This window comes from Neoarius graeffei, chromosome 23 (genome assembly GCF_027579695.1).
Source record: "Neoarius graeffei isolate fNeoGra1 chromosome 23, fNeoGra1.pri, whole genome shotgun sequence".
Classification (NCBI taxonomy): Eukaryota; Metazoa; Chordata; class Actinopteri; order Siluriformes; family Ariidae; genus Neoarius; species Neoarius graeffei.
In genome coordinates, this window is record NC_083591.1 from 37,939,952 (window position 1) to 37,965,802 (window position 25,851).

At 44.5% G+C, this 25,851-nt stretch overlaps 1 protein-coding gene across 4 annotated transcripts in view; it reads left to right on the forward strand.

Annotated features, from left to right (window-relative positions):
- Window positions 1–8,063: 8,063 nt before the first annotated feature.
- The window catches only part of LOC132871216 (uncharacterized), a 35,923-nt gene continuing 18,135 nt past the window's right edge, over window positions 8,064–25,851 (forward strand). For all 4 annotated transcript variants that reach the window (XR_009651276.1, XM_060905332.1, XM_060905333.1 and 1 more), the window contains exon 1: window positions 8,064–8,169. Coding sequence is in view for 3 of the 4 variants with exons in the window: in XM_060905332.1 (XP_060761315.1) it covers window positions 8,115–8,169 (55 nt within the window). In the remaining variant the exon portion in view is untranslated. The remainder of the gene's footprint in view (window positions 8,170–25,851) is intronic.

Consider the following 25,851-nt stretch of genomic DNA (forward strand, 5'->3'; position numbering starts at 1 on the left):
GAGAGTCTTGCTGCAGTTGCAGGGCACGGTGCTCAGGGATGAAAGTAAGCCGGTCCTGGCTGGTCCGGCATACCACTAAAAGATTTGGCCGTACCGGAAAGAAAAATATACTGTCTCTGAAAAAAAAAATTTAAAACTAAAAAAAAAATTAAGCCAGATCTTGTGCTATAACGTGGTAATAGCTGGTAATCAAAGTGTTTTAGCAGACAGACGTTAGTTGCAAAGTCTCCCAAATAAAAAGGCATATAAAGAAACATGTGAATGTTTCATGATAGACTATTTAAAAATTACTTTGATCAGAATTCGCAAATCGAGTGGAAGTTGGGGCAAAGATTCTAGATTACTGTCTGGTTGGAGCGAGCAGAGTAACTAGGCTACCAATGCATGGCACGCACACTGAGAACACACACACTTACTGTAGAACGCACGCACTTTCTCAAACGTTCAAGCCTCTTTGGAATTTATTTTAAGTGTTTTACCTAAAAACTTTCACTTTTCTGTTCTGTTACACTGTTCTGTGTCCAATGTCCAAAATGAAAAGTTAGTTTTCAACTGTTCAGCTAAAAAAATGTTATTAAATTGTGTTGTTGAAATGATGTGTTTGCAATTTATTTATAATCAAAAACTGATCCAGGTGGATGAAAGAGTGATAGTGTGATAAAGTACTATACTCGTACTACTGAGTGATAAGAAGTCCTAGTGAATGCTTGATAAGTAGACAATAATAAATAATTAGGTGTTTTTTCCAGCGCGTGCTGTGCGCGCGCACTATGACTCAAAATAATAGTACCGGCAAGAAATAAAAGTTACTTTCACCCCTGACGGTGCTGTAATAACATAGCATGATGCAGAGCGATTGGGTCCATGTTGTCCCTTCGGAGGCTGGTCAAAAACTGATGGTCGGCCACCGATCGCCGGGCCTTTTTATATGGTTGCAGTGGGTCGCACGCAAATCTGGGCGACCATGACAAATTTGCACGTAGCTCAGGCGAGAATCTGTCTAGAAAAGATCGAGAATTGAGCGTACAGATCGAGGCTAGAACGTTTATATCGCAGGCTAAATCGTATTGATCGAGGGTACGTTGCAACTCCTACGTACTGTAGCTAGATCGGCCAAGATTGAGCCTCGATCGGCCGAGGTCGCGCACTTGCGAGGATAGATCGCCGAGAGATCGACGCTATGTCGCAGATTGGTCGAACAGAACGAGCCTTGGTCGTGTTAAGATCGCATCAGATCGAGTGGATAGACGCAAGTAAAGCGTATGTAAAGCATCTACAGAGCGTATAGGATGCAGGTAGAGCGTACACATCGAAGGTCGAATGAGATAACATCGAACATAGAGTGTACACAGAAAATAATGGGTTTAGGTCGCACGGATTTTGCCCGCGACTATGGGAAAATATAGCTGCGATCATAGTCGCGCGTGGTCGCGTGCGATTTTTCCAGATCGTACTTGGTGAAATGAGCCCCTTAAAAGTGTCCCACAAAGTAGAATCTGTTACTTCTGCATTGTCATTAGTTTCCATAAACTCAGACATTTTAGTGGAAATAAACTGATCAAATGATGAATCAGAAAGCAGTGAAGGATGAAATCGCCATCTGTACTGCTGCTGCTTATGGTTAAAATTAAGAACTACTGAGACAGGAGAGTGATCAGAAATTAGAATATTATGATATTTGGAGGAGACTACGTTTGATATCAAATTGGAATCTATTAAGAAGTAATCAGTTCTTGAGAAAGACGTATGTCTTTGTGAACAGAATGAATAATCCCTGTTTGGGATGTTGAAGCCTCCATATATCCACTAGATTCATGGAGGCTACCAAGTTATGTAGCACCTTAGAAGCAACTGAAGGTAAAGGATTTGTCTGGGCCAATCTATCCAAAAAGTTATCAAGCATGCAGTTGAAATTGCCTCCTACAATCACATACGTATCAGAAAGACTAGGGATCAAGTTAAATAATTTACTGAAAAAAATCAGGGTCATGGGCGGCACGGTGGTGTAGTGGTTAGCGCTGTCGCCTCACAGCAAGAAGGTCCTGGGTTCGAGCCCCGGGGCCGGCAAGGGCCTTTCTGTGTGGAGTTTGCATGTTCTCCCCGTGTCCGCGTGCATTTCCTCCGGGTGCTCCGGTTTCCCCCACAGTCCAAAGACATGCAGGTTAGGTTAACTGGTGACTCTAAATTGACCATAGGTGTGAATGTGAGTGTGAATGGTTGTCTGTGTCTATGTGTCAGCCCTGTGATGACCTGGCGGCTTGTCCAGGGTGTACCCCGCCTTTCGCCCGTAGTCAGCTGGGATAGGCTCCAGCTTGCCTGCGACCCTGTAGAAGGATAAAGCGGCTAGAGATAATGAGATGAGAATCAGGGTCATCAAAATTTGGTCCATACACATTCAAAAGTGTAACATGAAATGAGTATATATGACCTGTTACCATGATATATCTGCCATTTGGGTCACACACAGTTGAAATATGTCTAAATGGGATAGTTTTACAAATCAAAATCGCCACACCCTGAGCTTTACTGGAGAATGTAGACTGAAATATCTGATTAACCCAACTGCATCTCAGCAATTTTGCACTAGAGGGCTTAATATGCGTTTCCTGCAAGAATAAAATATCTGCAGACAGGGATTTCAAATGGGAGAAAACTTTTGCTTGTTTAAGGACATGGCCCAATCCATGGACATTCCAGCTGGCGAATGTAATCCCACCACCTCTCGGAGAAATACTAGGATGCATCACTAATCAAAGTAATGAAAAATTGCACACATGACGCCCCAGCAAAACAATCATAAAAACAAAAAGTGAAGCATTCCAAATGGAACGTTAGGAACACTGTCCCCCTCCCCCTGTCCCACTTTCTGAAACAAAGTGAGAACACAATCCCCACAAACTCACATAGAGGCAGCCGGACCATAGGAAATGCTAAGCTACAACTCAACTATGCTAACACAAGGGCCCTGGTGCTCCCTCTCCAATAGTCCAAAATGATTAAGCACGGTCATGAATGTCCTGACCTACGCAATTAGTTAAGAGTCACATACCAGACAGTGCTTGTCCGCTGGTTTAAGATAAAGTCTCAGCGAAAGCCAATGCTTCTTGTGGGGAAGAGAATACCTCCTCCGACTCATTCAGAGTGACCCGGAGCCGAGCCGGATAGACGAAACCAATCCTCGCGCCAGCATCCTTGAGCCTCTTTCGAACATCATCAAACGCCTGTTGTTGCTTCATGACCTCTGCTGGAAAGTCGGAAAAGATGTGAATCGCTTTGCCCCATAATTCAGAGGGAACTGTCGACGAGCCAGCTGTAGTATCTTTTCTTTCATTTGGTAGTGATGATTCCGGGCTATCATTACGCGCAGTCGAGCATCTCCATCGGAGGGTTGCTTTCCAAGGCGGTGAGCTCAGTCCACTAGAATTGGCTTGGGGAAATTACTAGCACCCAGCAGCTCAGGCAAAAACTCTGTCAGGAACTCTGTCGGGCGTCCATTCTCGAACTTCTCGGATAAGCCAACAATTCTGATATTCTGACGCCTTGAATGAGCTTCTAGATCAATCACTTTAGAGCAAAGTGCTTCATCCTCCACACGTATTTTCATGCATGTCTGTTCGAGATTGGAGAGACGGCGATCGAAGCCAGAGTTAGCATCCTCAACTTCTGTCATACGGTTCCCCAGACTCAGCAGAGACGCCTGGGTGGATGCCAAAGTTGCCTCTAACATATCAAAATGATCAGTCATTGTCTTGCTCATATTTTGTATCGCCAAAAGGATATTTGTTGGTTCTATATCATCGGTGACTGTGTCTGGAGAAGCCTCGTGCTCAGCTAGCTCTGATAGCATTTCAGTCTCTCCAGGATCTTTGCCCGACGGTTTCCCATGTTCTGACTTAGGTGGAATGGCGGGTTTTGATGGTTTTGGCATCTTCAATCTTTTAAGAAACAGTAACAATAAAGAGTAGATGACTGAACTGGCAAATAATGAATTAATGACCGAATAATTCAGAACATGGAGAGGAGCTCAGGAAAAACACGTCTATTCCATCTGGTGCTCACTAGCGCGCCCCCCCCAATGGTCAGCGACTTCTGTCATGTCTGTGTCTGGTTACACTCAAGACTCCACTTCCCAGAATTCACAGCGGCCTTTAAATAGTTGCACCACGGACTACAACACCCATCATGCACCACACTGTTCACAGTCCCTTGAGTTCTAATCACACACATCTGTTCCTGATCATAGCTACAATCAGAATTAGACTATTTAAGGACTTTCAGTTCATACTGTATGTTCATTGTGAAGTAAATGTTCATTTACTCTTGGTCTGACTTTATCAAGCCTTTGATGGCTAGCACTGGTTTTCTGGTTTTGACTTTGTATTTTTGTCTTTTGCTCTTTTGCCTCTGCCTTTGATATCCTGTTTGTGCCTTGCCTGACCATTGCCTGGTTTTGACTTTGCCTTTTATTCACCATATAAGTACTCATAAAGATTTTAAAAAGCTTTTTACTGCACAAAAATTCTTGGACATACCCAAGCTTTCAACTCCTTCAGAAGCCTTCATCAGGGATGGGAAGTGACATCATTCCTTCGAGCATGCAGTGTGCATGCCCGATAAAATATTGTCCCAAACTGCTGGTAGTTGATACCTTCCCCCATCCTTGTTTAGGAATGGTTTGTAGGTCCTAATCTGAATAAAATCTTATCTCATCTCATCTCATTATTTCTAGCCACTTTATCCTGTTCTACAGGGTCGCAGGCAAGCTGGAGCCTCTCCCAGCTGACTATGGGTGAAAGGCAGGGTACACCCTGGACAAGTCACCAGGTCATCACAGGGCTGAATAAAATATTTATATGGCACTGATCTCTGCATAGATGAAAATCTTCAACTTGGGCATGTGCACTGCATGCTTGAAGGAATTACGTCACTTCCCATCCTTGATGAAGGCTCCTGAAGGAGTTGAAAGCTTGGGTATGTCCAAGAATTTTTGTGCAGTAAAAAGTTTTTTAAAATCTTTATATGGAATTGATCGCTGCATAGATGAAAATCTTCAACATAAAAATAATTATAGTAGTAAAAGAACTGTTAAAAAATTATCAAAGGCTGGACTGGAAAAGGGGGGGGACAATCGTGAAGGGGAGCGCGATAAAGATATGTAAGGAATGGGGGTAAAGTTGAGAAAATAAAAGGAGGCAAATTTGATTGGGTACGACGGTTTAACACATAAGCCAAATACATGCAATGAGAGTAGTAAGATGGCGGCCAGATGGCTTCACTCTGACGAGCCTGTGAGCTCTCCAGATTTTATATAGAGCTCAGTTCTATAGAGTGGCTAACAGCAAATTTGTAGCAGGTGTTCTGGCGCAGCGCAGGGAGAATTGGGAAAATGCGGAGTGAAGCGCAAAGGTGCAGGTCAGGATTTGGAAGTTCCGGGCTGGATCATGACACAAATATTTTCGTGCAAAGTCTGGGACGGCCATTTTCACAACACTGAAAACATTCAGATGAATAATCAACACTGTGTGCTGCACGTAAATGTGTAAACAGACCCTGTACACTACCTGCTAATTGTTTTTTACAGCAAAAACAAACATATGCCGTTTTGTCCACCACATAGTACAGCTATTTGCTGTGGTGACATCAGTTACTAATTAATTTTCTGTAGTGCTTTAGAAATTTTTATTGGAGGCCAGTTTTGGGAATCAGACTTGCAGTGGTGCACTCATCTAAAAGAAGAAAACTCTTCTCATCTATTGCCTCATATGAAACACAGAAAACAAAAGTTGTATGTATTTTTTTATGTATGTTGTAGTTCTCATAATGGCACAATTTATACAGCTCACCCACTCCCATCCCAGCCCTCATCCGCAGACACACATTACACATTATATTGTGTATTATATTGTATGTTAGGACAGCAAGGTGGTGTAGTGGTTAGCACTGTTGCCTCACAGTAAGAAGGTTCTGGGTTCGAGCCCAGTGCCCGACGGGGGCCTTTCTGTGTGGAGTTTGCATGTTCTCCCTGTGTCTGTGTGGGTTTCCTCCGGTGTTAGCCCTGCGATGATTTAGTGACTTGTCCAGGGTGTACCCCACCTCTCGCCCATAGTCAGCTGGGATAGGCTCCAGCTTGCCCACAACCCTGCACAGGATAAGCGGCTACAGATGATGGATGGGTTCTACTGACTTACAATTTGAAAGAGGCATTCATTTAAGGAGGCCAGATATTTACTAAATATATATTTATACATTCAAGATTTTCTAAGCTTTTATATTTTGAAGGCCTGCTTGAAAAAGGAGGGAGAGGGCGAAGAGGTGGCTGTCTCCTGACCACATCGTGTGTGCGTGTATGTATGTGTGTGAGATAAACATAACGTGACGTTGAAAAATAAAAATATTAATAAAAAGACAGTGTTGCACATCATTTCCCACCTGTCCACACTTCAGTGTTCCACCCACCCTCAGGGATATACTGCACATATGAACTATCAAATTGTGTAGAGTAGTGTATTTCACATCAGTAAGTTGCTGCATTATCTTGTGACAGTGATACCAATAATAAGATACTTATCCCAGTTACAAATACATATTTATGACTTTCTTTGACACCGCATGCCATGTGCCAGAAACAACACCACGACATTTATCACGGAGTGACTCTGCTGGGTGTCTGGTGGACAGCAGGGAACCAGCACTTTTACTTTACAGCATTACTATATAGTTACAAAGCATGAATGGTTGTCTGTGTCTATGTGTTAGCCCTGCGATGACCTGGCGACTTGTCCAGGGTGTACCCCCGCCTCTCACCCATAGTCAGCTGGGATACTGTAGGCTCCAGCTTGTCTGCGGCCCTGTACAGGATAAAGTGGCTAGAGATAATGAGATGAGATTAGATATGTCAAACAGTTGTCTGGTCACATCTGTCACGTCCACATGCATTTGCATGCACGCAGTGCCATTAGGACTAATTACCATGCACCTGTTTCTGAATTAGAGTGCAATCACAGTACATACATATAAGGAATGTCAGTAACACACAGACTTTGTGAAGTATTGTCTCTGTACCCTGTGTCGAATGTTAAGCTTTGTATTTTGTCTCACTTTTCTGGTTTTAACCATGTTTGTGTCTTTTGACTTTGAGTATTGTATTACCTCTGATATCCTGTCTGTGCTTCACGTGACCACTGCCAGTTTTTCAACTCTGCCTTTGTCTGCGTTTTGGATCCATTTGCTCATGTGCTTTCAATAAAATTCTTCCTGCACTTACATCCATCTACTTCAGAAACTGTCAATTGTCCAACAAGCTAGTGGGCTAATAAAGCTGTTTTAACTAGTTTTATATGAAACTGTCGTGAATATTTTCTGTAAAATGTGTTAGGAAATAATCCCACATTATGTTTTAAAAATCAAATTAAAAATAAGCGCTGGATAAAAACCCATCTATCTTATGTAAACAATCATACAAATTTCATTGTCCGGTAGTCAAGTGTTTATGAGATACAGTGCCATGCATTTACAATCGGGTTCCCTGTGGTGGTACACGTTCATCGTTCATATGGATGTCGTATGGTCAAAAGCCATCAAAAATAAAGTTGATGCATTACCATTTTCTTTTAAGTATGGGGCTCCACTCCACACACTTTGTGCATGGGGAGCTCCGCTATAAGCTGTTTGATGTTTATTAGCTGAGTGTGTGAGAGAATGAGAGAAAAACAACTGGACAGAATGGTTGAAGAATAACTTAAAAAAACTTGCTATATAGCTCAAATAAGATAACAACCACGTTAAATTGATCCAGCTGCTTGGTAGATTGTGTCACATCTGGTGGAGGAGAGACAGGGCCACTGTCCTCTACCACTAATCCAGCAGCAGGGTTATAGAAAACAACTCAGAATGAGCTATGGTAGAATAACGTAACAATATGACTCAACAGTCTGAATCCAAAAAACACAAACAACAATTTTTAGATGGTAGAATTTCAGTATAAGCAAAATTCTCACTTCCTTAGTCCAAAGCGAAAGTATTTAATTCCCCCTTGGACCAAAAACAGTATGACTGGACGAAACACTTTCTGACTTAAAACATAAAGTGCTTGATTTACTCTTTGAAGTTACGTGATGGTGGCAACGATGCAGTTCGTCTTCTTTTTCTACATATTCATCCCAATCACAGGTACAGTAAACTAATCTTCTAAAGTCTTTCTAACTGAAGAGTAATGTAAAGTGTTTGATTTACTATAACCTACAGTGAGCTTTAGATAGCATACAGTGCTCAAAATTAATAATAAGATCCATTATGTTATAAAGTCAGCTAGTGCTTAAAATTGTTGAAAGTCATCTGGGTAACAATGGGATTAAAACAGAAAGTGCTTGATGTTTACATCAAGCACTTTATGTTTTAATCCCATAAAACAATGGGATTATTTCAGGCCAGTGATGATAGTCACTGTCAACAAATTACTAAAAAAGGTTTTGTTGCTGTGATCCAATATTCTACATCAAATTACACAGTTACCACACAAATTTGTGCCATTAGACACCATTACAAATTTGTACCATACAAGGCACAAAAACCTGCTCCTTTCAGACAGATTGGTAACGTTAAAAGAGTTCAAAAAGAAAGATCTTTTGAGACGTTGTTGAGAATCAGTTGATGGGTGATGACAGTATATAAATGGTTTTCTGTGTCTAAATCTGATTTCTGAGAGTCAGCTTGTCATTTCAAATTTGCATTAAGGGTTCTACTGACTTACAATTTGAAAGAGACGTTCGTTTAAGGAGGCCAGATATTCACTAAATATATATTTATACATTCAAGATTTTCTAAGCTTTTATATTTTGAAGGAGTGAAAAATATCATTGTGAAGGGGTGTTATTTACTTTCAAAATAAACTCTTCAATTTACTCTGGTTCTTTCAGTAGAGGTTTCACACACACACACACACACACACACACACACACACACACACACACACACACACACACACACACACAGCAAAGCAAAGCAAAGCAAAGCAAAAAAAAAAACTTCTGCCAGCAATTAATTCCACAATTCGTGTTGGTTTGTGGGTGTGGGTTTTGGGGTTTTTTTGTTTGTTTTTTGTTTTTTGTTCAGTGCGGTAGGGCCACCATTCCCAAGATAGATAATACTATGATTATATTTTAGGATAGATCTAGTACTAAAGAGGAATGAACATATGAAAGAGGTATGACATAAATGAAAATTACACTATATTAACTCTATATAATATAATTACTCACAATGAAAATATAACATCTTGAAAAGAGTCGAAATATTAAATAATAAGATAGGTTTAATTAATACAATAATATATTATAATAGTGAGATAATATAATGATAAAATGACAGACTAGTTTACAATGGTGAGCTATTAAATGAAAGTAAACAGCCATATCTTAAAAAAAACATATATCAATTAATTTATTGATTCGTTCAATTTTAGTAACCACATGATTACTAGTAATTATTACTAGTAAGTAAGTAATCAGTAAGTGTGCCGAAAACACGAGTTCAGAGCAGCCTCCAAACATGGCCGCTCCGGACTACAAGTCCCAAGAATCACAGGGTCCTCTGTCACCTGACTATGAGTACACCTGTCTCTCATCTGGCAATCACCCTGAACACCTATACATACTCAGCTCTCACTTCCACACTTTGCGAAGTACTGTCTAGTTCCTCTGTGTCTAATTTTATCAAGCCATTTTTTCCCGCCTGACTTCTAGTTTACGACCTGTGTTCACGTTTATCCTTGACTTCGTCTTCTGCCTACTCTCCATTGTGTTGTTTGCCGATCGACTGACCCTCGCTCATTTCCTGACTACGATTCCCACTCTACGATTTGGCTCAGCGGGCTGTTTGTGAAGCCCCGGTCTCCCCTGCGCCTGCATTTGTAACTGCCTGCACTCTGACAATGAGCCTGGATCTGGAGCCTCGCCCAGGAACAATGCTTGCAAGAAAAAAAAAAAAAAACAGTGACTCTGCTGTACCACAGTGTCATTCTACAAATTGTTTATTGTAGAGTTAAAAGCATACTGTATACACCTTTTACTCGTAATTGGTAAATACTCAAAAGTGCACAATAATAACTAACCATAGCTAATTATAACTAATTTTGAATTTGGAATCTTGAAATGAAACTGCATAATTTAAGACAGTCAATAAATATGAACTAAATATAATTAAACAATTATTAATAATAATTCTTACAGACGTTACCAAAAGGATATTTGCCCACCATCCACTTTGTCAGGAACATCTGTACACCCAGACATTCATGCAGTTATCTAATCATGTGGCAGCAGCTCAATCGATAAAATCATGCAAATACAGGTCAAGAGTTTTAGTTATAGTTCACCTCAAACATCAGGGTGAGGAAAAGTCTGATCTTTGTGAATGTAACTGTGGGATGGTTGGTGGTTCCAGAAAGGCTGGTTTGAGTATTTCATAAACTGCTGATCTCCTGAGAATTTCAGGTACTGAATATAACAGTTATTACACAGAATGGTTTGAAAATCAAATCCATTCAGAAATACATATTTAAATTAATAGAAATATATATAAATTGGGCTTCCAGTTTGACGAGCTGGATGTTGGCAGTATAGAAAAGTTGCTCCCGACATTTTGAAGTAAAAATTGCCCACAACAACCCAAATAATTTAAAAAAAAAAATGTGAGTACAGGGACTGTGGGTTTCGAGAATGCCTAAATATCAGTTGAAAAAGTTCAATCAGTCGGAGTTACCGTAATTGAGAGAGACGAAGTTTTCCAGGAACTCCAGGCTAGCAACGAAATGGAGGATACAGACTCGGACCGCGGCCAGGAGCAGATGGAAGAAGCAGGTTTGGGCCTTATACTGAAAGAACTAAGGGAGTTTAGGAAGGACAACAGTCAGCAGCTGAAAGAGATCCGCGAAGAAATAAACAAAACTAATACTAGAATAGAGGAAGTGGAAAAGAGGATCAACACAGCCGAAACTCAGATACAAGGGATGGAAGAAGCGGTTACGGAGCTGCTGAAACTGCAGATACACCTGGATGCAAAGCTGATGGATTTAGAGGGTTGCTCCAGAAGCGAGAACGTCAGAATCCACAGAGTTAAAGAGGGCGCGGAGGAGGACTCTCCATTGATGGTGGGTTATGTCGAGCGTTTGCTGCGGGAGGGCCTGGGGCTCCAGGGCTCCTTTGAGTTGCGAGTGGAGAGAGCTCACCGCGCCTTGACACCGAAGCCGCCACCGGGAGCGCCACTGCGGTCCATTGTGGCTAAATTGTCAAGCTACAGGATGAAAGAGGAGTTACTGAAGCTGGCCTGGCAAAAGCGGGGATTTCAACTTCACGGAAAAAGTGTTAGTCTGGATCATGACTACGCACCTGATGTGTTGAAAAAGCGAAAGGAATATGCCGAAGCGAAATCAGTATTGAAGGAGAAGAACATCAAATTTCAAACTCCTTTTCCGGCCCGGTTAAGAGTGTTCTACCCGGAGGGGACAGTGCTATATGGATCAGTGGAGGAGGCGACCGGGGACATGGCAAAGAGGGGGTTCTCGGTATCAGTTATTAAACACCCGGAATCTCTGCTGGAGCAGCTTCAGAAGTTCACATGGCGAATGAGCAGGAGATCGGGGAACCGGGAGAGAGCAGGCAAAGAGAGGAGTTATGTGGAGAAACTACAGGTTTTTAGGCACCAGGATCCAGCATGACTATAAAACATCTGTGATTCAAGGGTCGTTGAAAGTCCCGGAGAAGAAGGGGTGAGTTTTTATTCTAAAGAGGAGAGTCCGGGGGAACCAGCTATCAGCAAGAACAGACTGCGAACAAGTACTGTACATTACAGGAGCATTTTACAGGTTATAACTAAGATCATACTGTAACGTCAGGAGTTTTGTTTTCCTCTGTCAGACAGCCGGATGGACACTAGAATAAAACTGCAAATGGCTGAGGGCCCTCTCACACCAGCCGGTGAGGGAGGATTTCCCTCAAGGCCCTCTTATCATCAGGGCCTAATAAGGGTCGAGATGAAGACCTCACTATTGGAAGCTTTTTTTTTCATGTGTTACTGTATTTGTGTTGTTCCTCATTAAGAGGCAGGTTTTGCTGCCGTTCCATGCAGCTTTTGGGGTGCTACCTATGATACATTCAGTTAATGGTGAATATTTGTGTTGGTGCGAGAGGGTTTTCTTTTTTTTTTTATTTCGTTTCAAAACTGGACACTAATGCAAGCAATTAAAATAGTAACTTATAATGTGAATGGTCTAGTCAACCCTATCAAAAGAAGTAAGATTTTGACAAAACTAAAAAGAGACAAAGTTGAGGTGGCATTTTTGCAAGAAACCCATCTTTCAAACACAGAGCATGCTAAATTAAAAAGAATGGGCTTTAAGTATCAGTTCTCATCATCATATGCAAATGGGCATAGGAGAGGGGTGGCAATATTAATTTCCAGGAAAATTTGTTTTGAGTCCCTATTTGAAAAGAAGGACACAGAAGGAAGATATGTGTTTTTGAGAGGGAACTTAAATGGCTCATTGATAACTTTGTTGAATATATATGCTCCCCCTAATTCTGATTGGAGTTTTTTTAGTCAAATATTTGAATTGATTATAGCAGAATCTCAAGGTGTATTAATTTGTGTGTGTGGGGGGGGGGGATCTCAATATTAGATTATGCCCTAAACTTGATTCATCAAAAATACATGTAGCTCAGCCCAGTCACCTGAACAAAAGGATCAATTCGGCAATAAAGGATATTGGTTTAGTAGATGTGTGGAGAGAATTAAATCCCTTAAAGAGAGACTATACATATTTTTTTTAATCCAGACTTCTTGTATTCAAGGATTGACTACTTTTTAATCTTTGGTAAAGATTTACACAGGGTTGGTGATTGCGGCATGGGGATTATGGACCTTTCACACCATAGCCCTCTGTATTTAAAACTAAATCTTGAACAATACCAGAGAAACACCTTATGGAGATTAAACATACATATATTGAATCATATGAAGAACCAAATTAAGAAGGATATTACCGACTTTTTGGAACAGAACGATAATGATGAGGTTACACCTCCGATATTGTGGGATGCATGTAAAGCAGTGCTGAGGGGTAAGATAATTGGATACAGTTCCCACTTAAAAAGAGCTAGACTAAAAGAGCTAGACCAGCTCCAAACAGAATTGAAACAGAACAAAAACATAAAGACACAAAAGACAGGAAAATTAAAGAAGCACTTAGGAAGAAAAAGAATGAAATAGATGAGATCTATATAAGAGATATACAAAAAAAGTTAATATTTACAAAACAGGCGGCACGGTGGTGTAGTGGTTAGCGCTGTCGCCTCACAGCAAGAAGGTCCTGGGTTCGAGCCCCAGGGCCGGCGAGGGCCTTTCTGTGCGGAGTTTGCATGTTCTCCCCGTGTCCGCGTGGGTTTCCTCCGGGTGCTCCGGTTTCCCCCACAGTCCAAAGACATGCAGGTTAGGTTAACTGGTGACTCTAAATTGACCGTAGGTGTGAATGTGAGTGTGAATGGTTGTCTGTGTCTATGTGTCAGCCCTGTGATGACCTGGTGACTTGTCCAGGGTGTACCCCGCCTTTCGCCCGTAGTCAGCTGGGATAGGCTCCAGCTTGCCTGCGACCCTGTAGAAGGATAAAGCGGCTAGAGATAATGAGATGAGATTTACAAAACAGAAGTATTATGAAGGAGGTGGGAAAGCCAGTAAATTGTTGGCTTATAGGTTGAAAAAGCAGCAGGCAGAGAATTCAGTCCATAAAATTAAAAACCCGATGACTAATTTAATACACTATAAATTGGAAGAGATACAGAATAGCTTTGAAACATATTTTCAAAGACTATATTCTCAACTGGGCGGCACGGTGGTGTAGTGGTTAGCAGTGTTGCCTCACAGCAAGAAGGTCCAGGTTCGAGCCCCGTGGCCGGCGAGGGCCTTTCTGTGCGGAGTTTGCATGTTCTCCCCGTGTCCACGTGGGTTTCCTCCGGGTGCCCCGGTTTCCCCCACAGTCCAAAGACATGCAGGTTAGGTTAACTGGTGACTCTAAATTGACCGTAGGTGTGAATGTGAGTGTGAATGGATATCTGTGTCTATGTGTCAGCCCTGTGATGACCTGGCGACTTGTCCAGGGTGTACCCCGCCTTTCGCCCGTAGTCAGCTGGGATAGGCTCCAGCTTGCTTGCGACCCTGTAGAACAGGATAAAGCGGCTAGAGATAATGAGATGAGATGAGATATTCTCAACCCCATGTTGATAGAGGGAAAATGGAAGAATTTTTTGAGAAAATTAATCTTCCTAAATTGACGGGTGAGCAGAGTAACCAACTTGCAGTAGAAATTACAGAGAAAGAAATAAGAGCAGCCATAGCCCATCTCAAATCAGGGAAAGCCCCTGGCCCTGATGGGTTTCCTTCAGAGTGGTATAGGGTGATGGAGGATTCATTGATCCCTATGTTGCAGTCCACCTTTAACTGGGTCCTTAAAAGGAATATAATACCCCCCTCCTGGAGGGAAGCAGTAATTTCACTTATTCCAAAAGAGGGGAAGGATAGATCTGAATGCGGTAACTATAGACCAGTTAGCGTGTTAAATCAGGACTATAAGATCTTTACACACATACTGGCCAAACGAATAGAAGGACTGTTACCATAAATCATTAGCCTTAACCAGACGGGTTTTATTCGTCAGAGACAGACCCAAGATAATATCAGACAGACTCTACATGTAATAAGTCATATTATAGAACAGGATTTAGAAGCAGTATTAGTAGGACTAGACGCAGAAAAGGCGTTTGATTGTGTAAATTGGTCTTTTTTGTTTAGAGTCCTAGATGAGTTTGGTTTTCACAACTCCTTTATCAAGACAATACAAGCTCTTTATGATAACCCGAGGGCCAGACTTAAAATTAATGGTATAGTTTCGAACTCGGGCGGCACGGTGGTGTAGTGGGTAGCGCTGTCACCTCACAGCAAGAAGGTCCGGGTTCGAGCCCCGTGGCCGGCGAGGGCCTTTCTGTGCGGAGTTTGCATGTTCTCCCCATGTCTGCGTGGGTTTCCTCCAGGTGCCCCGGTTTCCCCCACAGTCCAAAGACATGCAGGTTAGGTTAACTGGTGACTCTAAATTGACCGTAGGTGTGAATGTGAGTGTGAATGGTTGTCTGTATCTATGTGTCAGCCCTGTGATGACCTGGCGACTTGTCCAGGGTGTACCCCGCCTTTCGCCCATAGTCAGCTGGGATAGGCTCCAGCTTGCCTGCGACCCTGTAGAACAGGATAAAGCGGCTAGAGATAATGAGGTGAGATGAGATGAGAGATGAGTTTCGAACTCCTTTTCACTGGAATGTGGAACAAGGCAGGGTTGTCCAATTAGCCCCCTTTTATTTGCGAATTTTATTGAACCCCTGAGTCAATGGATTATACAAAATAAGAACATTAAAGGAATACATATGAAGGGAGGAGAACAAAAGATTTCCTTGTTTGCGGATGACATACTGATACAGTTATCCAGTCCAGAACAATCTCTAGTACATTTGTTTTCACTTTTGGATCAATATGGATCTTTCTCTAGATATAAGTTAAATGTTTCAAAAACACAAATTCTCAGTTTCAATTACAGTCCCTCAGAAAATGTGAAGAAAAGATATGATTTGAGTTGGGAAGCTGAATCCATGAGGTACTGTATCTGGGGGTGAATATACCAGCAGATTTGTCAAAACTGCTCTCACTGAATGTTCTCCCCTGAACAACAAAATTAGAGAGGACATTAGGAGATGGGATTTAATACCATTTCTTAATTTTGGTTCTTGTATTGAATCTGTTAAAATGGTTTGTGGCAGCGGGGGCGTGGTCAAGCGCCGGTCTGTGACAGGAGGGCGGAGTCAGGGAAGGTAAGTGGCAGATTCACTACACCTGATGGCAATTAACCTGTGTTTGTGTCTTCCCAGTGACCGCGCCCTATTTAAGGAGGGAGAGCGAGAGCAGAGCAGCTCATCCCCTGGACGAGACGCTAGGGTGTGTGTGTGTGTGTCTCTATTTGTTGGGTGTAAAAATTGTTAGACTGAAAAGTGTGGCAATAAAGCCCCTGTATACACCTGATCTCTGTCCTGCCGTCCTCTGTGCTCCACTCACTCATATTGAACTGCCACAGTGGTGCCGAAACCCAGGAAAAAGTGGAGCACCAGCCAAGCAGCCCCATGGAGTCCTCTCCGTTTGCCGACCTGGTCCATGCCCTCGCCACGGCCCAGCAAAGCCAGCACCAGGTGCTCGTCACCCTCCGGAAGGAGCAGGAGCGACGCTTCGAGGCCCTGGTGCAGGCCCAACAAGAAGATCGAGAGGCATTCCGGCACCTCCTCGCGTCGGCGGGGTCCACCAGCGCTCCTACCGCGGGCCCGTCTCCCCTCACCGTCACCAAGATGGGCCCGCAGGACGACCCCGAGGCGTTCATCACACTCTTCAAGCAACTCACCGAAGCCTCGGGGTGGCCGATGGAGCAGCGTGCGGCGCGCCTCCTCCCCCTGCTAACGGGAGAGGCACAGCTGGCCGCGCTACAGCTCCCCGCCAACCGCCGGCTGGCCTACGCGGACCTCCGCCGGGCCGTCCTCCAGCGTGTGGGGCGCACCCCAGAACAGCAGCGCCAGCGCTTCCGCGCGCTGTGCTTGGAGGAAGTCGGCCGGCCGTTCGCATTTGGCCAGCAGCTCTGGGACGTCTGCTGGCGGTGGTTGAGGGCCGACAACCGCGACGCCGAGGGAATCATCGACCAGGTGGTGCTGGAACAGTTCATCGCTCGCTTGCCAGCAGGAACCGCGGAGTGGGTCCAGTGCCACCGCCCGGCGTCGCTGGATCAGGCAGTCGAGCTGGCAGAGGACCATTTGGCGGCTGTCCCGGCGGCAGGACAGCAGACGGCATCTTCTCTTCTCTCTTCTCTCTCTCTCTCTCCCCCTCCTCCTGTGTCCCGTCCTCGCCCCATTCCCCCATCGCGGAGGCGGGGGCCAGCACCTCCCCAGCCGGCCCGCCGCACCCGCAGTGCCCTCCCGTTTCTCCCTTCTGTGTCTGTCTCTCCCCCACCTCAGGTGAGTGAGCCCCAGAACACCGGTGCAGAGGGAAAGCCTGGGCCAGTATGTTGGCGCTGCGGGGAGCCGGGGCACCTCCAGCATCAGTGCTTGGCGATGGAGGTGGGCGCGGTGGTCCGGATCCCCGACGCACCAGAGGCCGCCCTCGATCGGGCCGGAGCGTATCGCATACCGGTGAGTATCCAAGGGGATACATATCAGGCGTTGGTGGATTCTGGTTATAACCAGACCTCGATTCACCAAAGCCTGGTGCAACACGAGGCATTGGGGGGTGCACGGGGGTTGAAGGTGTTGTGTGTGCACGGGGACGTTCACAGCTACCCTTTGGTGTCGGTCCACATTTTTTTCCGTGGGGAAAAATTTATAGTGAAGGCGGCGGTTAATCCTCGCCTTACCCACTCAGTAATTTTGGGGACTGATTGGCCGGGATTTTGGGATTTAATGACACGCTTAGTAAAGAGTGGGTCCTGCCATTTGACAGGGGGAGGTCCCGGTGTCGCTTTGGTGGGAGCAGCTGTCACAGAGCCATCCACATCATCTCTGCGTCAGAGTGATGAGCCGCCGGCTCCTCCTCTCTCTATTGGGGAATCCCTCGCGGATTTCCCATTAGAGTAATCGCGGGACAAGACTCTGCGACATGCGTTTGACCAAGTGAGAGTAATCGATGGTCAAACGCTCCAGCCGAACGCCACCCCGTCCTTCCCCTACTTCGCGATTATGAAGGATAGAGTATACCGAGTGACGCAGGACACTCAGACAAAAGAGCGAGTCACACAACTTTTAATTCCAAAGAGCTGCCGGGAATTGGTATTCCAGGCGGCTCACTTTAATCCCATGGCTGGACACCTAGGGCAGGACAAGACACTAGCCCGAATAATGGCCCAATTCTATTGGCCGGGAATTCACAGCGACATTCGTATGTGGTGTACAGCGTGCCGCGAATCCCAATTAGTAAATCCGGCAGCCATTCCAAAAGCGCCTTTGCGCCCTCTACCTTTAATCGAGACCCCGTTTGAAAGAGTTGGGATGGATCTCGTCGGGCCATTAGATCGGTCAGCATGAGGGTACCATTTTATATTAGTTCTGGTGGACTATGCAACGCAATACCCGGAAGCAGTGCCTCTGCGCAATATCTCAGCACGCAGTATTGCAGAGACGCTCTTCTGCGTTATCTCCTGAGTTGGAATCCCGAAAGAGATTCTGACTGATCAAGGCACCACATTTATGTCACGGACACTGCGCGAACTGTATGGGTTATTGGGGATTAAGCCGATCCGCACCAGCGTGTATCACCCACAAACGGACGGTTTAGTGGAACGGTTCAGCCGCACCCTCAAAAATATCATTAAAAAATTCGTAAGTGAGGACGCACGTAATTGGGATAAGTGGCTCGAGCCCTTGTTGTTCTCAGTGCAAGAGGTTCCCCAAGCCTCCACAGGGTTCTCCCCGTTCGAATTATTATACGGGCGTAAGCCGCGCGGCATTCTAGACATGCTGCGGGAAAATTGGGGAGGAGGGACCTTCACAAAGTAAGAACAAAATTCAATACGTTATGGACCTGCGTGCAAAACTCCACACGCTCACCCACCTAACCCAGGAGAATTTGCAGCAGGCCCAAGAACGGCAAGCCCGCCTGTACAACAAGGGTACGCGCCTTAGAGAGTTCACACCGGGAGATAAGGTACTCGTACTGTTGCCCACTTCGAGCTCCAAATTGATCGCCAAGTGGCAAGGACCCTTTGAGGTCACACGGTGAGTCGGGGACGTCGACTATGAGGTAAGGCAAATGGACAGGGGTGGGGCACTACAGATTTACCACCTCAATCTACTTAAACTCTGGAATGAGGAGGTCCCCGTGGCGTTGGTGTCGGTGGTTCCTGAGAAGGCGGAGCTGGGGCCGGAGGTTCAAAAAGGGGCACTGACATCACGTACCTCTCCAGTCCCCTGTGGAGACCACCTCTCCCCGACCCAACTCACGGAGGTCGCCCAGTTGCAGACCGAGTTTTCGGATGTTTTCTCGCCCCTGCCCGGTCGCACTAACCTCATAGAGCACCACATAGAGATGCCCCCGGGGGTAGTAGTGCGTAGCCGCCCTTACAGACTACCCGAACACAAAAAAAAGGTGGTTCGGGAAGAACTTGAGACCATGCTCGAAATGGGCATCGTCGAGGAGTCCCACAGTGACTGGAGCAGCCCGGTGGTCTTGGTACCCAAGGTCGACGGGTCGGTCTGGTTCTGTGTGGACTACAGAAAAGTCAATGCGGTGTCTAAATTCGATGCGTACCCAATGCCTCGTATTGATGAGTTGCTCGATCAACTCGGCACTGCTCGCTTTTACTGTATTCGACACTGGATTTGACGAAGGGATATTGGCAGATCCCCTTGACTCCCCTATCCCGAGAAAAAACTGCCTTTTCCACACCGTTTGGTTTACACCAATTCGTCACACTTCCGTTTAGGCTGTTTGGGGCACCCGCTACGTTTCAGCGGCTGATGGATAGAGTCCTCCGCCCCCACGCCACATATGCGGCCGCGTATCTAGATGATATCATCATCTATAGTAATGACTGGCCGAGGCACCTTGAACATCTGAGGGCCGTCCTTAGGTCGCAACCCAAAGAAGTGTGCGATTGGGCGGGTGGAAGTACGGTATCTGGGTTTCCACTTGGGCAACGGGCAGGTGCGTCCCCAAATTAATAAGACGGCAGCGATTGTGGCCTGCCTGAGGCCCAAGACCAAAAAGGGGGTGAGACAGTTTCTGGGGCTGGCTCGCTATTACCGTAGGTTTATACCTAATTATTCGGACATCACCAGCCCGCTGACTGATCTCACTAAAAAGGGGGCCCCAGATCCAGTCCAGTGGACGGAGCAATGCCAGCAGGCTTTTTCAGAGGTAAAGGCTGCACTGTGTGGGGGGCCACTTCTACACTCCCCTGACTTTTCTCTCCCCTTTGTGTTGCAGACCGATGCGTCGGACAGAGGGCTGGGGGCAGTTTTGTCCCAGGAGGTGGAGGGGGAGGACTGCCCCGTCCTCTACATCAGTAGGAAGCTGTCAGTGTGTGAGGGGCGCTACAGCACCATTGAAAAGGAGTGTCTGGCAATCAAGTGGGCGGTCCTCGCCCTCCGTTACTACCTGCTGGGGCGCCCGTTCACCCTCTGTTCGGACCACGCACCCCTCCAGTGGCTCCACCACATGAAAGATGCCAACGCGCGGATCACCCGTTGGTATCTGGCACTCCAACCCTTCAACTTTAAGGTGGTCCACAGGCCAGGGGCGCAGATGGTCGTGGCGGACTTCCTCTCCCGTCAAGGGGGGGGGAGTCGGCTGCGGGCCGGACGGCCGCCCGGCCTGAGTCGGGCGGTGGGGGTATGTGGCAGTGGGGGCGTGGTCAAGCGCCGGTCTGTGACAGGAGGGCGGAGTCAGGGAAGGTAAGTGGCAGAATCACTACACCTGACGGCAATTAACCTGTGTTTGTGTCTTCCCAGTGACTGCGCCCTATTTAAGGAGGGAGAGCGAGAGCAGAGGAGCTCATCCCCTGGACAAGACGCTAGAGTGTGTGTGTGTCTCTATTTGTTGGGTGTAAAAATTGTTAGACTGAAAAGTGTGGCAATAAAGCCCCTGTATACACCTAATCTCTGTCCTGCCGTCCTCTGTGCTCCACTCACTCATATTGAACTGCCACATGGTTATTCTGCCGAGGTTATTGTATCTCTTTCAATCCCTTCCACTAGATATACCTGATCAACAGTTCCAGGAGTGGGATAAACTCATCTCCAGGTACATTTGGCAGGGGCGTCGACCAAGAATCAAATATCAGAATTTACAGTTAGCAAAAAATAAGGGTGGGGGGGTTGCGCTCTCATGTTTAAAAGATTATTACATTGCAGCTCAGTTGAGACCATTAGTGTGTTGGTGCAATCCAGAATATAGTGCTAGATGGAAGGAGTTGAATTGAAGGGGGCCATAACAGCAGAGTTCCCAATTCAAGCGGCATTAGGGGATAAGGGTTTGATGAATAAGTTACAGTAACTGATCTGGGAAACCCCTGGATTGGTTTAACACTTAAGCTGTGGAATAGGGTAATAACTAAAAATAATTTGAAAGAGTCGATAAAAGTACTGAGATGGTGTGCATTTGATCCAGATTTCATGCCTAAAAATTTGGATGCAAGATTCAAGGTCTGGAAAACTTATGGACTAACAGCATATTGTACTTTTTTGTGTAAGGGGTCAGTGAACAGTTTTCAAAACCTAAAGATACAATTTGGTCTAAATAATGATGACTTCTTTAGATTCTTACAGGTTCGTCACCATGTTGAACAAATAAGGAAAGAGATTAAACAAGAGCAATGGGATAACATTCTACTGAAAGTATTTATGGATGCATATGTTTCAGGCCCAGGCCAAAAAAACATCTCAAGACTCTATATGGGGTTTACAACCAGTGGTCAAGTTGTAAAATCAAACCAGGGGGGATGGTGTAATTTTTAGTCGCGTGTCAACCCATCGGTCGGTCCGTCGGTGGGAAACTGGTTTGCTTTTAGGAGGGTTTGCACACAACATAGGTCTGTGGACCTTGTTTATTTACCAGACATACAGTATTTTGTGCTGATAAAGTGTGTAGTACACACTGTGTACCCTTTTTATTGTTGTAAAAAACATAATACACTGGTATTTTACTGTAAAACATGCACAGTGTGGATGTCATGTGTCATTTAGTCAGTCTCCTGGCTGACATACCTACCACATTCTCCATATTAGGGTGAAATGCAGATGACAAATTTGAAGTGTAACTTCATAGTCATGGTAGGCTCCTTTTAAATCATTTGGTAAATAATTTATTAAAACCTCAGCAGGCAATGTAAATGAACAACTGAATCTTTTCATATCAAGTCAATAGAATTTTTATTCAAAGCTGAACATTGGGAACATTGAGTTAAATACAGAGGTAGGTAAGTAACCAATAAGCTAAAACAAGCAACAGTAAATTGTAAATCAGACTAAACTTCCTAAAAGATGTTTGAGGCATTATGCATTTTTTTTTGTTTTTTTCCTTTTTGTTATTATTGTGTTTATTCTTATGAGTAATGCAAATTATGCATGTCAATACCGGTTATTATTTTAATGGAAAGAAAAGAAAAGACAAAAAAAAAAGTCCTCCTTTGTGGGGGAGTGAAGGTGGGCAAAGAAATGGCTTTACTTCTCATGGCTTATTACCTCGGTGGGTTAAGCAGGTGCTACATGCAAAGTAAGTCCTTCCTGCAGTGGGTTTAAATCCCAAATCTGGTGACCCTTTGCTGCATGTCATTCCCCCTTTCTATGCTTCCCCAATTCCCATATTTTTTCAACTATAAATAAAAGGCAAAACCTAAAGAGAAGAATTTTCAAACCTACCCTCTTCAGCTGTTGGTTCTCCTGCTTGCTCCTGCTCCTGTATTGTCTCACACTCCGGGTCCTCCAGCTCCTGTCGCACTGTGTTGCAGTTGCTGCTGACTGTCATCTGGAATAAAGAGCAGTGGATAAGATAATTTAATTAAATATAATTATAATGTTATTTCTGATTTATTTATTATCTGAACGAGGATTTGAGCTTTGAAAAATGACCGGATTCTTTCTGTAACGTTGATTCCCGCTGTTATCTAGGTCACGTGACACCTTAACATTGACGGTTACCAAGGAGCTGCTTTGGATACTTTGATACTTTGCTTCGATACATACCAGCACTTTGATACATACTGGATACAAGCTAGCAAAATGGGTTAAAAGCAGGCATCTTTGGAAAGGGGAAAAGGCCCATTGAGGAGACAGAAGAAGAAAAAGAAGATGAAGAAAAAGAAAGCTGCATTTTAGCAGACACTTTGTCGAGTCCTACACCAATCCTGCTCTGCCTTACATGTTGTGACCGGCTCTCTAATGAGGCAATGAAGCCTTCAAAACTGCTAGTGTCGTTTATTTTAGCCTTCCTGTCTTGAATAACACTTTTTGTTGCCTAAAGAATAACAAACGAACGTCCAGGCTGATTAAATTAATGGCTTTATACAAGAAATCAAAGCTAACATGAACCTGAGTAAGCTATCGATAGCTGGCTAGACTCCAAACTAACATTCATTATGATAGCTGTGTTGTTATCCGCCACCCACAAATTAGGCTACATATCGGTAACTTTACAGCATGATAGTGGGCTCACAGAAAGTGGGACTGATATTCGTAACTCTTGACTTACCTCCTGAAATGTTTTTTTTCTTGCGATCTTAAATCCGAACTTGCTTAGGTCTTGCTGTCCACTCCGCTTGGTCATGATGCTGCAATCTGCTGCTGTCACTGATGCCGAATGAAATAAAAAATAATGGAACCCCAACTGAATGTCACCTCCTCAAACGCTTCGCTTGCGCGCGCCCTCTCTCGCGGTAGCTTATTGTATGCTCAGTTTCAGCAAAGCTACGTGGAATGGCATTTCTAATTCCAATGTTAAATAGAAGTAATGTCCACATTTATTGATAAAATTGCTCAAGGGAAGGGAGGGGGGATGCCCATTTTAGAGGGGGGATGATTTTGACCATTTTTTATTCCAGGGGGGATGGCATCTCCCCCATCATCCCCCCTCAACTCGAGTACAGTTTACAACAAATGAAGGGTAGCTCATTGCATGTAAAACAGAAATGGGAGAGGGAAGGAAATCTAGTTTTAAGCGAAGAAGATTGGGAATGTTTATGTGAGATACAATGGAAAACTTCAAATTCAACACTATAGAGAGAGTTTTGTTGGAAAACCCTTATTAGATTCTTTATCACTCCAACTCAAAAAAGACACTATTCCAATTCATCTATATGTTGGAGACAGTGTGGATGCCTCGAGGCAAATCATTTTCACATATTTTGGTCTTGTTCAATATTGTTGCCTTTCTGGCAGGAGGTCTACAACATTTTGCAAAAAGTATTTCAGACAGACATTACTTTTGAGTTTGTATCATTATATTTAGGAGTGGGCGGCACGGTGGTGTAGTGGTTAGCGCTGTCGCCTCACAGCAAGAAGGTCCGGGTTCGAGCCCCGTGGCCGGCGAGGGCCTTTCTGTGTGGAGTTTGCATGTTCTCCCCGTGTCCGCGTGGGTTTCCTCCAGGTGCTCCGGTTTCCCCCACAGTCCAAAGACATGCAGGTTAGGTTAACTGGTGACTCTAAATTGACCGTAGGTGTGAATGTGAGTGTGAATGGTTGTCTGTGTCTATGTGTCAGCCCTGTGATGACCTGGCGACTTGTCCAGGGTGTACCCCGCCTTTCGCCCGTAGTCAGCTGGGATAGGCTCCAGCTTGCCTGCGACCCTGTAGAAGGATAAAGCGGCTAGAGATAATGAGATGAGATGAATATTTAGGAGTTTTACCATCAGAAAATGTCTCCTCTAATGACAAATACTTATTTCAGATTCTAAGTGCCGCTTCTAGAAAAGCTATAACAAGGAAGTGGCTAAAACTAGAAAAACCTACAGTAGAGGAGTGGTTTGACATCATTTATAACATTTTTAAGATGGAAAGAATTACTTTTGCTATAAGACTAAAACAGGGTCTGTTTTTGAAAAGATGGGAAAGATGGATTAGATATGTCACTCTGGTTCATCCATCATTTGTCTAGTACCAGTAGGCTAGTGACAATAGACAGTGCGCGGGATTCATCTTTCCTTGAACAATTACCCAGAGACTTTTTAAATTACCTCACTGGGAAATATCCAATGTACCTGTTCAGTTACAGAGTTGTGCTCTCTAAATTGTAGTCATTCAAACCATTGTTTTGGCGGCCTGGTAGCCTGATATACTAAATGTAAATTCATGGTTTGGATGACTGCACAATTTATTTTCGTAACACTGTGTTACAGCGGGAACCGAGACTCCCGCGCACAGTCAGCCTATTTTGCAGAGTTTAGTATTGCTGCTAGCCTGTATTCAAACAGCGAGTGGCATGCCGGTGAATCCAAATCGTGGCGCTTTTTTCAATAGTGCATGATAGGCAGTGGGACGGAGTTTTCTTTTCTTTTTTGATCGGGTAGTGTGACGAAAAAAATGTGCAGGTTGCTGCACTGCTATTTCAAACGGCTATGATAAACTCCCCTGCCTCTATGCCCTATGGACAGTCTGGCTAATGTACACGAACACACTTACATGAATTTGTGCTGCTCATGAACGTATACATGTTCACAAGCTGACCATTAGCTTAACCCTGAAACAGAACAACAGGGTAGGAAGCTGCTTATGTTACTCAGAATCACGACTGCAAAGTGCACAATCAACTTACTACTACTGATATACAATATCATTAAACTTGACGTAACTACATTGCTTACCAGCATTCACATAAGAATTTCACAATAATAAACTGAATCCCTAGCTACATCTGCAACGGCTAAAATCCTCCTACCGCTCACTCTCGTGGCTAACATTGACTAACGAGGAGTTTAGCTGCTATCACCAAATAACAACACATTAATAAACTTACTGGGCAGAATGGATCTTCAAATGCCGGACGAAATTGGAGGTCGTAGTCTGGCTGTCAGAAATCGTCACGTTGCAAACCTTGCACTGCGCCATTCGTCGTTTACCTTCTAGGCAGTAGCCCTTGAAGCCGAAAGTGATTACTCTTGGGATGGCTGACATGATGATATGATGTGAAATCTGTGAACACATCGTGGCATGGGGCGTGCCGGTATATAGCCCACGCAGAGAGCGTGCCTGATGGACAGGGCGGTGACAACGCAACGGCAGTGCAATCAAAATTACTGAAG